We start from the raw sequence: 12,963 nt of genomic DNA on the forward strand, positions 1-12,963 counted from the left end.
TGTGCTTGTCTTGACCTGATTCGCAACAGAAACCACCGCAGGTTAGTAAATACCTGCAAGGGCAGCCTCTCATCCTGGGAAATGTCACTTCACATTGGTTTTGTATTGGGCTCTGCAAACAAGTGAAACCTCTTAAAGGGTCAGTTGACTGAAATGACATTAAAACATATTTTCTCACGCACTTCTAGCTGTATCGAGTGATCAACACAAACTGAATTCACCTCCATCGCACTGGGGTGGAGGCAGAAATCTAACAGACAGGTATCCATAGACTGAACACATGAAACGAGAACAGTCTATCACAGCAGTGAGGATTTACACCAAGCACCCGTCACTCTGTCATAAAGCATTCATAACTATGACTGTGGGTGGCTCTTTTTGCTCTGCATGTCAATCTTCATTTATAGGATTTGGCGCTCTATGCAAATACAGACACACTTAAAAGTGACACACACTCACATTAAAGCCAGTGGTGGTTTGCAACCGAGTATACTTACTAATGCATTTTACTTAAGTATAATTCAGAGGTACTTGTACTTTACTGGAGTATTTACATTTTATGGTACTTTTATGGTACTCCCCTGCAGATCACTGGAAAATGTTGTACTTACTCCACTATATTTATATTACTACTTTGGGTACTTCAAAACAAAAAATAAAAATATATCATACTTTATTTATGGATACTTGTTACTTTTCAAAGACTACTTCCTTACCAGCCCTCCTACTATCTGCCGCTGACTCAAGTGACATCACTTGAGGCAGTCTGTCAGATTTTGGACAGCTTCCTCTGGAGCCACAGAAGGCTTGACTGACCAGTGGCACTCCCACAAACCTGAACTTTGTTAATTTGGTACACTTCTCCTTTAAGGTTAAAAATGAAGATTCAAATATTCTTTAATGATTTCATGAACATGATGTATTGATATCAAATACCCAATAATATGTCACCTTTGTCAGGTACATCAGTAAAATGCTGCTAAGATAGTATGATATATATATAACTAATATTGACCTTTTCTCCACAATGAGTGAATCCTGGAAGTGACATGCACTATTCACATATGTGTGCGCGCGCACACCCACACACACACACACACACACTGGCATTGACACAATTGTGCTTTATTGCTGTACAGGTACAGTACTTATAAAACATTGGGAAGGTAATAATTATGAAATATCACATACAATCTTTTTTCTTTCCACCAACACATATGTATGCAGGTTAAAATATACTGTATGTCATGTACAAAAGAAAGACTACAAAAGAATAACAGCACTATGAAAGGCAGTGAGATACCCCTGTTTGGGTGCTAAAATATTGTGTCTCTCTGGACAACTATACATGGACTGGGGACAATAAAATGGCCATTCTGCACTGGCTGTAGCACCAGAGAGCTGATCTCAGAGCAGAGGATTTTCAAATTCCTGACTAACAACAATGACTGGCAGTAACCTGGCTGCCAGAACGCTTACGACAGACTGAGCTAGCTCATCAGGGATTGTATATGATGGAGCTGATGTGTGTGCAGGTCAGTCGGGCTAAAGGTGGATGTAAATGGGTGATGAGTGTTTCGATGAGAGACGGGGGACAGTGCAGTGATTCACAGTGCAGTGGGAAGCAGTTCTTCACATTAGACAGCCATTTTTATCTTTTCAGCATGAGCACGTTATAGGGGGCCAGGCCCATGTGGTCATGCAAGGTAAAAAGCACTGATATGCTTTAAAAGACAATAAAAAACAACATAATCTCCTCTTTTCATAATTTCAGTAAACATGGTAATACACAAAACCATAACACACAGGACTAACCACAACCCTGATCATAATGAAAGACCATACAGAGGCTATAAACTGTCTTTCATTGGCATTGGCGTAGTTGACTAGCTTGATCTTGGTTCCTCTCGATATTGTTTGATCGCAGATAAGTTTAAATCCTCACGTGAACGAGTCAAAACTATGATGAAAATATCTGACATACTGTAGTTCTGCAGTGCAGCGTTATTCATGCAACCTCAATCACAGCAGGTGTGAATCATGGAGCAAATCAATACCTTATCATAAATGCTGCAGCGTTATTCATTTGCTTTAAGAAAGTGGACTGCATACATAACTTCTGAAGACAATAATCACATTAAGCAGTCAGGTACGCTGTTTAGATACAGGCGCGTTCCAGTAATAAGATACGCAGGGTTTCATTGATGTGCACAGGCAGTCAAAGGAAATTTAGCATTTATACATTCAGCCAGTCAGTCAAAAAACGCAGCTCAGCTGATTTGCTAGCTCTGTTGTGAATATCAAGTTAATACCTCTTGGATATTCGTGCACCTCCACGCAACCGACAGCAGCTGAGATCGATCCTGTGATGGCGCTGCTAATTCGTAAGGCCGAATCAATCAGACACATTGTGGGTGATCAGTGGGAATGAGAAATCAATTAGAGCTATTGATACTTTATGGCTCTAACAATTCAGACCGATCTTAAAGATCAAACAGCTTGTCGAGACACACCCCGCCCATTACAGAAGTCAACACGACACCACATAAATACTGTGCAATAAAACATCCATATACAATAAAAACATCTGCCTTGCATCATAGGAACAGAACGACAGGATCGAGAGGGGGGAAAACAAACAATATTAAATAGGGTATAAAGAATTTCATAGCCATAGACAATCATTCTGAAAAAAGGATATTCACATTTTAAAATAAACCTTTTCTCTTTACCTCATTGCATCGAACCCAAGACATTCTTAAATCTCAGTTTTACCATCATAGACAGTATTATCTCATCTCTTTCTCATCTTTCAGGTCAATCTGTGTGCTTCTCTGCGAGAGTAAAAGCTAGAACATACAACACCGGTCACTATTTACAGAGCGGTTACCATGGAGACACCCGTAGAGCCGGTTTGATCCATTAGGAAGGTGAGGGTACGGTCAGAGACCGAGTGGGGGAAACAGGTCTGTTTGTTTGGGTCAAGTGAGGAGAGGAGATGAAGGGAGGACACAGGGACGGTAATGGCCGCCTGAGCGGACACGTCCGCGGCGGAGGAATCTGTACAAGAGTCGAGTTCATCTGTGCGCGAGTCCCTGAGCTCTGCACAGTCTCTCCTGAACGACACTGAACACGTCAAACTGTCCACGTGCTGATGGGACACAATGAGAGTGAAGTCGCTACTTTTCAAGTGTAGACTGTTGGTTTGTTTTCCTTCTTTTCGACGTGCTGGAAACAGTCCACTGAGTCACCACTGAACCGCGCTAACAGCTTTGATTTGGTCATTTACGTCAGTCTGTACATGAGTATATGGAACTACAGCGTACGTCAGTTTTTAGAACTTGTTAGTTTAAACATATGTTTCACAAGTTGTGTCACTTTGGCACAGAGTGTCATGTTCACAACATGAACTACATACCTGTCAGCAAAGTTATTTTAGCTTTACCTTTAAACCTTAAACCAACGCAGGTTTCTTGTTGGATCTCTGTTTCGTTTGTAAAGGTTAGTGCAGTAGTTTGCATTTTGGCCGGAGGTTTTTGTTCCTCAAAGGCTGGTGGTAACAATGGGGAAGAGAAGTGCACCTTGGGATATTATAGTGAGGTTACCCTGACCCCTGGTTGCTCGTTGCCAGGGCTGCAGTAGCACTTAGAGCTCGAACGTGAGAGGCTAAGTGAGAGCTGTGTACCTGAAAAGGTCCCATGTCTAAGCCAGTACAGTCATGCTAAAAACCGGAGGTGTCCGAAGGCGTTGGCTGACTTGTAAACTTCCGAAAGGTCTGAGACTCTGGAGCTGCACACACACAAGCGTTCATGGGAACATCGCAGGACAGCACGTCAAGTATAATCAGCACCATGTTTTACGGTGGAGCTCCTTTGTGTGCAGCAGAACAACATGATAGGCTAGAATTCAGGCGGACTAGAGGGGCCATTTAATATCTGACTATGAAAACACTACTAGGCTGCTCTCGAATTCAGCCTCCCATTGATGGACATCATTTAAACTGAAGCAGAAGACTGAAAATATATAACTATGTGATCATCATCATTTTTCTGTTGTCTGTCTCTTACTGTGAATAAAATCTTTGATCACAAAAAAGCATCTTCCTGTGCACCTCCACTCATTTCACATAGATAACACCAGTCAGTATCACAGAGCTTCCGTTATGTACGCTGGGGAATCCTCCGCATTCGAGGTGCTGAGGCAAGACCTTCAGCCCAGGGACGAGGCTCACACTTTGCAGCCTGGAGATTTAGCCTAGCCCCTAGGCCCTGAGGCTACTTGATCCACATAAAAAAACTAAAAAAAAATGTGTGAGTGTGGCAAAGGAAAAGGAGAGGGAAGAACTTCATAGCCAATGCATGTGACTGCATCACACAACCTCCATCAAGGAGAGGCCTTCCGGTTGGTCCAGAGCAGTGTGGGGGGCAAGGGTGGGGACTGAGGTGGACGGTGCTTCCAGTCGCCCCGCCCCTCACACTGCGCTCGCCTCCATCGCAGGAGCTCCCCAAGGGCGACACTCTCATCCCCGTTGGACAGACGTAACCGCTGGAACACCTGGAGCAGAGGAGGAGAGGCGGGGGAAAGAACAGAGCACGTTTACATTCAAATCACACTCTGAATGATGACCTTCTCCCGAATGGATCGACAAGCGGGTGACAGAGAGCGGAAATGACCAGGCTGTGACTGCGAAAGGGAGAGGGGAGTGTGAATGACAAGCAGGGGCTGAATGAAAAGGAAAGATAAAAAAACAAACAGAAACTTTATCTTATTGTCACTGCAAAAGCATCCGAAAAATGGCCAGAAATATCATCTTCTAATCGTGTCTCCATTAGAAATTGCCACCTACAGAGCAAGAGAGATAGGACAGTTTTGTCCGATCCATCATCTTGAAAGGGGCAGCGATCACTGGGCTGGTTTCTCCTCTAAAAGTGAGACGGTTTCTCTCATGAATCATTCAAATAAACAACACAGAGATGAATCTGGGGCTGGAACTGAGCCATCTCATGAGACAGCTGATACTGAGCGAAGCAGTGGAGGCGATCCCTCCTCTGACCGACAGCTTTAACAGCTCCACTCATTTCCATATTCTGTCTCTGGACCTTCCATACATCACCTTAAAGTAGATTTTGTGAAATACAGTTGGGACCCTTTTGTGGCGATCACCTCTTGTTCTTTCTCACAGACACTCGGGTCAAATACACAAAAGTGCACACATGCACACATCATTCTGTATGGAGCACATCATCAGTCATCTGCTGGTCAATACCCAGGTAAATCAATCAGACAGAAACCCCAATCTCCCTCAGTCAGTAATACCAGCAGCAGGACAGAGCCCTGATGATCCAGACCAGATTAGGAACTGGAGGTTATAATGGTGGGAGTTCTGTTAAAGGGCAAAAAGAGTTTCCTGTGCAGAGATGTGATTTAAAGGATAAGGCTGGGATAACTTTACAGGTTTTTTCTCTATATGGTCAACAAAATCCCATGAAAACACCACAACAGGAATCTTATTCTGCCTCACAGTGTTGTCTGATTTCCCTGACATGTCGTAGCACTCTGTCCAGAGCCCACTGGTTCCTGCTGAAGATGTCAATCTTCAAAAACGGCTCACACATTCTTAGTTTCAGTTAAATAAAGGCCTTGTTTCTTCATGGTTTTTGAACAACTCTTCTCAACCTAGATCAGGCTTTGGCTAGACAGGCAAGACTCGTTTGTATCATCAATTTGTTGTTAGTTTTGGTCTTTTCATTGGCATTAATTGGCAATAAGAACATTTTAGAAAATATGTTGTCAGCCTTATCTTAAAACATTCTCGTAAGTGGAGAGTAAAACTTGATTTTCAGATATAATCACAGTTTCTATCAGAATTTGTTTCCAGCAACAGTTGCTCCCTTTGCCTCAATGTTTTTAATCTCTACTTGAGTCGGAGCTGTGAGCTAAATCGCATCAGCTGTGCTTTTAATGCAACATTTTCTCTGCATACTGCCAAGCATACACTGCATTTAGTGATGCATTACACCCAGACATTGCCACAGGGCCACAGGCACACACACACCAATAAATGTACATTGCATGCATTACACACTTTGACATACATACATAACCAGGATCACATGCACATTTCTGGAGTGAGTGTCCATATGCATGTGCACACAAACACACATACACACAGATTGATTGCCTGCACAAGCACAATACTCAGTGACCTAATCCATAATTTACACCTCCTTGCCAGGCTATTCTCTGCACTGGCGCCAGCCAGGAACACCAGCTACTGGAACAGTAGACAAGTGGGAACACCGCGTCCTTCTGAAATGCATGACTGTACATGGACACATACACACAAAACTGAATGCAATGAACATCACACAATCCAATACTTCTGAGAGACGAACATTTTGAGAGCTTCATAGTTTTTGGCCTTGGTGCCTGAACATATAAATCATTTTAATAGTCATCTTTAAAGTGTCAGCACAACATCAAGGTAAGATGGGTTTGCTGTATTAAATTTACCTCACGCTTGAAATTCTCTCTTATGTCAAGTATGTGGACACTCGAATATCACGCTTACTTATAACAGTGTGGGGATACCAATGTGAAAACAATGCAAGGTCGTCCAGCAAAATAAGTTGATACCGGTTCAACTTTTCATGGAATGCAATGCAACGTCATTCTGCAAGCCGCTGCGTTAGCCAGACAAAAATGTGCAAGGGCACATTCCTGATGGAGTTTTGTTGTCTGATAAGAATAAAAACTCTTGAATCTGTTACTGGCCTGCTTACATGTATTCCCTCACAAGGGCAGGGGGGAGGGAGGCAATATCCCGACCAATATGTTAATGTGTTTGTAATGTCATGGTGAGGATGACGAGTCATCATTCCAAAATCTGACAGGCTGGCTGTCCTGAGGCCACAGAGGGTGATAATAACCTCTGAGCGTCTCCTCATAAAACACACACATTCTTCTGCCTAACAGCTATGCAAGCTACTGTGTGCACACACACACACACACACACACACACACACACACACACACACACACACACACACACACACACACACACACACACACACACACACACACACACACACACATATATGTACACACAGACTGACAAATGTCAAGTTGGCAAAACCCTATGTAGTCTGATTGATCCTGTTCAGTACTGTGTGTACATCACATACACAACCTCGGCACAGAATGTGACCAAACTGCAATATATTGGTGCCTCTCATAAACAAAGTGCGACAGTCTTCATCATTTGCACAACACTGACACAAGGAAAAAAAAAAAATCAATGCTTGTTCTAGATTTATTTCAAAGATGCTAAAGCAGAGAGGTCACTAAGTAGGGTCTATTTCTAGAACCATTTCAGCCGGACTGGCTGATGGGAGGAGAGAGCACAGTGGGTGGAAAACAAGAGGGACTGATTTGAGGGGGAGACGTTAGTGGTCATTGATGACTTATGTGTGAGCTCTTTCCTGGAAACTGCGCCGGATAGGTTAGGTGATGGGGGGATTTCAGGGAAACTAGCATGATACCTTTACTCACACATATGGTACTCAGGGGATTCATGCAGGGACACCAAGGCTCTCTGTTTCTTTCACATCCTAAATGTGTTGTTATTCTGAATAGCAAACATGTGGCACAGTCACTCTTGCACTTTGAATGTCGTTGCATCTGCCTTGACTTTGTCTAAAGGAAAAAACAAGGAATATTAATCTCTGTAGCATCCAATAATTTGGCTGGCAAAACAGACAGTCCACTCATTTCACATAATTAGTCTAGACTGCTGTTGACTACTAAGTCCAGGAACCAAAACAAGCCAGTCTATTCATTCCTAACTCAGTTATCCACCCTCCTGTTCTTCCTTCATCCTTTCTCTTTCATTTATCCCATTAGATCTGCTAATCCTATATAAACACAGTCTGGAATTCAGCTAATTGAAAGGCATTCTGGATCGCATTGTTCCCATCTCTTGAATGAACTCATGGTAATGAACCTGTCCCAGACAACACACCAGATTAGTGCAGGAAGAAACAAAGATAGTGTCTCTTTCTCCACCTTTCAGCGGTAACAATGAGTGGGCACACTTTCACTGACCAGTCCTTACAAAGAGATAATAACAGCCACACAAGGATGAAGGTCTGGAGCGACTTCAAAGGTTATACGTATAAGTAGAATGACTTAGATGTGAAACCAGTGACAGCAAAGAATCTGGAGAAAGATTTTTAGAAAGGGGTCATGTGATGGATTCAACATAAAGTCCCAGCAGATGAATAAACAGCAATAAAAACTGCAGCTCTCAGATTTGCTTAAAGTTCAACTATCTGTTAGCAGTAAAACTGATGTATATCAGTGTTTGTGTGCTTGCTCATTTGTATGTTCATTAGCATATGATCCAAGGGTGGTGTCAGAGGAAGCAAAGATGTCGACTGTCCACTACAAGATGCATTTACTTGAACTTTACATAACACTTTACATTCAATTTACATTAACACTGATCACTTCTCCTGGTCGGAGTGCACAATATATATATATTTTTTAAACAATATCCAATAAACTGTACTTTCAATGGTCATTTTGACTCAAAAGTAGAAACTCTTGGCAGATCATTTTCAAAGCTCTAATTTCTTGCATTTTTTCCAATAGCACATGCAACCTTGAAATGATTCCTGTAGGATGCTGAATTAACACGCTGCCGTCTCAAGTGAGAACAGTTTTTTTAATGCAAAATAAATTGAATTGGAGAAATCTGCTCCCTTACTACCAGAACTTTAGACAAATCCACCAAAAAGGCGGTATTAACTTTATTTAAATTGAATAGTTGTCACTGTTACAGTGAATTGAATTTAAAATACATGAAAGCCCACTTAAGCACTTGTAATCACCAGTACCTGCCATATATGGTATAATTTTGACATCGGTATCAATATTATATTATTAATATTTAATATTATTCAGTTATATGGATGTGTGGAGTGACCATGCTGCACCCCTTCCCCTCTCACAAAGACCCACATCCCTGAATAGAGCTAAAATGACAATACAGATTTTCTGAATTTAGCATCTTAGAAATCATCTCACTGAACAACAAACCATGCTAACAGCCTCCAAGGCCTCATCGTGCAGTGTGATTAGAATATATTTAGTTTGATAGTGACAGTGATTCTACCTGAATTCAAGAGCTGCAGTTTCCTTTCAGCAATGCAGGATTTTTTTTTTAAAAAAAGGAGGTAAAAAAGCAGAAGTTTCACTGATTCTAGGATCAGACTTTTCCTCCTGATGGGAGAAAGGACAGATAGCTAATCTGATTCCAGACCAGTGTTGAAAGGACAAAGAGCACAGAGAACAATGGGAGCAGGTAAAGCTAAATGATGGTCTGCAGTAGCAGTGGTTTTCAAGATTTTTCCTTCACATTTTCAGAGGATTTGAATCTGCAAATCAAAACTACCAGATTTTTTCTTTTTTTTTTCTTTTAGCAAACTTTGTTTTTTTCTGCCACAAATACTGGTTGTTCTTATAATCCATTGTAACTGCAATGAAATCAAGATGACCACAGCCTCCATTTTCCTTGAAGGAGCAAACTTAAAAGACACCTTTCATGTCTACAGGAGTCATTCATACTCCAAAAATTGACTTGGGAAGGAGCATTACTTCAAACTTCAATGTTTTTTGTTTTTTTTTTACAAAATGAGGATTGTTACTGTCACATCCCCACACTGGATCTATGAAAAGCACTGCTATAAAGGGTGGAGAGCAGCGAGGAATGACACACACTCACCACATCCCTACATGTGAACAGGGCTTCCAGTGAGCCCCCTGCCCCCCCTGCTGTTTCAGAGGGCGGCCCCTGCACCGAATGGAGAAAAGTTGAGATGACCCCTCTGGAAGATAAAGGAGGGAGTGAGAGTAACGGAGAAGCTTATTAGAATTGAGAGAGAGAGAGAGAGAAAAAAAGTAATTTTGGGTACAAGAGAAGAGCAGCAAGAATGTGCTTCCAACTTTCTTAAAGACTGTAAGAGGAAGGTCTTCAATAGCATGTGCTGGCACATCCGTACTTTACCTCACCCACACAGACGAGCTTCAAAAAGGTGCATAAAGAGAGTTCAGTCCTAACATCTAGTCAATCTGACGATTATAAAGTGAGTACAGAGCGTACCTTCACGTCTCTAGTGTCTTATGAATAGTGTGTCCTTAGCTTCTCTGAAAGCAGGACACTCCGTGCCTGTTTCTCGTGCTTCATGCGCCACTGATAGTGACACTCAATCACCGTCTGATGCTGTCTGATGAATCGGAATCAGTCTCCAAGTGGTCTAACAGTGGTCTTATGAGCGTGGACCAGGATGAAACGGCTGCATCCCAGAACACGCAATGAAGTGACACAGAAGTTACTGTCATTAACCTGAACTTTGGTGCATTTTGTCTGATGATGTTTATCAGCAGCTAAGCAGCTTGGTAATAAATGCTGTCTGACAACAGAAACATAAAACTACTCCTGACTGGACAATAACAGGCCTCTCTCTCTCACTAACAAACAAGAAAAACTAGCTTTGACGCATATGTATGATGACAAAGTCAAAAACAAATGACAGGCATCTTTAAAAATCCACTTAAGTGAATTGCCCGTTTACATTTATGGACATTCACAGGTGAATTTCATGGCACAGGACAAACCATCATGAGAGCTTTGTGTCACTGGGTCGTGACTGGCTGTCCCTGTGGAGGTCTTGCATGCTGCACTGGTCACATGACAGCGATCAAACCCTGATGTCATTATGTCTTTACATTATTAAAGCTGTTTAAAGTGCATGTGTTTATCAGTTTGAGGTGTGTCTGAGCTTTCAAAAGGTTCTTTCACTCACAGATGGTTTCCACTTTATCATCAGAGTTTTATTGATTGCATATATCAGAGGCTGTGTGTGTGCGCGCGCGCATATCTGCATGACAGCATGTGTATACAAACTTGCGTGCAAGCATGCAGGACATTAAATTCAATCCTGTAACTGTACACCTGTCTACAGAGCGAGAGAAAGCTCACATGTCATGGGTGATATGTGTCGTTCAAAGGAGTCCACTTTCCTGTCCACTCAAAATGTCAACAAACCCAAAACAAAACACAGGCCGGATAGAGTTGTGTAGATGTGTGTGTGTTGGCGCGGGCATATGTGTGTATGCATATGCAGGTGCATATGTTACATAAGGTGTTAGAAAGTATGACAAAAAGAAACAGCACCTGGTGCCATCAGTAAAGTACCTGACGATAACCATCATGTATCTTCATGTGTCTTCTGTCTTTGTGTGTTTACCTGAGTATGATGGCTGTCCATGTGTCTGTGCAGAGAGGTGGAGCTGGAGGAGTTTGACTTGCTGTGACTCTCATCCTCCAGAGACCCTGGACGCACAATATCAAAAGCACATTACAAAGCATGAAACATCTGACTGGAAGTCCACCCACACACTGACGGATACGCACTGAAGGACACCTCATGCTTCAAATGCAGAGGATGAAAAAGCTTTTGTCATGCACAAAGACTCTATGGCTGCCAATCTCTCTGAGCATTTAAGGAATATTGTAATCACTATCTGGTTGCAGCTGAAAAATTAGGGTCCTCTTTTATGAGGCCTGTGGTCTCCTTTCTTTATTTCACTCGTTATGTCATGTGATTTCCCTCCCCTTCTTCAGCGCCTGTGCAGTGCTTTTATTTCAGGCATCTCCATGACAGATTTAAGTGATTATATGACTTTGTTGTGACATGGGCAGAAAGGTAAAAGGAGAGTCAACAGCTTAGTCTGGTCTGCCAGATTACTTTCTTCACTCCACAGTGGAGTCAGTGGGGTTAGCCTCTTTGTTGGACATTAATCACAGGAATAGTTGACTCTTTATTTAGGTCTTTTAGCTGCTTTCTTTTACCCCCCCCCCAACACAGGGTGAATCAGCTTCTTGTTTTTTTTTGTTTTTGTTAAGTGATTATCTGTTTCTACCTCTGCCTCAATAAAATTGGACGCAGCGAACCGCTTATATGAAAAATGATGTGATTTGAATTAACCACGTTAATGTTACCATTGGAGATCTGGTTGCCGTTCTCTACGGGGGCCGGGCTCGGGGAATGAGGAGAGTGGTTGTTGGCGTTCTTGTCCTGAAGTTGCAGAGATGGTGAGGTGGGGGCAGAGCCGCATTCTTCCCTTCCTGGCAGATTGATATTAGAATTGAATCCTGGGAAGAATATAGCCAAAGGGAAAACACGCTTCAGTGCATGTCATTAGGGTAAATATTACAGTTTTAGAATTCAATTAATCATGTGTTAATTTCCAGCATCTTTTCTCCACTCAGTCCCACCGCCCTTGCACATGTATCATAGCCTTTAAAAAAAATATTCATCTGGTCTTTCTGCTAGGAAGGTGACTCCACATGACCTGCCTCTGCCCCTGCAGCAGCTCCTCAGGGCTCACATGCTCTCACACACTGAATGAGTAAGCGACTGCCGGGAACATGTGTGTATGGGAGTGTGAATGGGAATTCATCAGCTGCCGTCCCACACTGAGAATGCGTGCCTTGTGGTCCCCCCATGGTGGTCACAAGATGACTAAATATAAATGTAGCAAACTCTACTATAGGTCCCATGGGGTAGGTGCGTGTTTCTGAGGGACAAAAGGCCAGGTAGAGGGACGGAGTCCATGTGAGGCCTGCATGCCTGGAAAGAGATGAGTCACGGTGAATATTTGAATTTGTACAATGAAGACCATAATGAGGGAGAACTTGACTTTTGTCCAATTTTGAGAAATTTGTATGTTGCTTTTAAGGCACGAGGCGTCTGACGACAGTGATTTCCTGAAGCCTGCCAAGACCACCTGCCCTCTTCTCCTGGCATTCCTGTGGTTTTCTCATTCCCTGAGGATGAAGAAGGGGAGGAGGAGGAGTTGGAGGAAAAAGAGGCAGCTGCTCTTCACAGAGATGTCTGG

The 12,963-nt window shown here is 42.5% G+C and overlaps 1 protein-coding gene across 2 annotated transcripts in view; it reads right to left on the bottom strand.

The window, feature by feature from the left end:
• Positions 1-1,104: 1,104 nt before the first annotated feature.
• Positions 1,105-12,963, bottom strand: part of myo16 (myosin XVI) — a 77,017-nt gene continuing 65,158 nt past the window's right edge. Inside the window, exons 33-36 of one of the 2 annotated variants that reach the window (XR_011602925.1) lie at positions 12,065-12,217; positions 11,310-11,395; positions 9,785-9,887; positions 1,105-4,554 (exon numbers count right to left, since the gene is read on the bottom strand). Coding sequence is in view for 1 of the 2 variants with exons in the window: in XM_070975252.1 (XP_070831353.1) it covers positions 4,384-4,554; positions 11,310-11,395; positions 12,065-12,217 (410 nt within the window). In the remaining variant the exon portion in view is untranslated. The remainder of the gene's footprint in view (positions 4,555-9,784; positions 9,888-11,309; positions 11,396-12,064; positions 12,218-12,963) is intronic. The other variant, XM_070975252.1, reaches the window with a different exon arrangement.

This window comes from Chaetodon trifascialis, chromosome 12 (genome assembly GCF_039877785.1).
Source record: "Chaetodon trifascialis isolate fChaTrf1 chromosome 12, fChaTrf1.hap1, whole genome shotgun sequence".
In the NCBI taxonomy this organism is placed as follows: Eukaryota; Metazoa; Chordata; class Actinopteri; order Chaetodontiformes; family Chaetodontidae; genus Chaetodon; species Chaetodon trifascialis.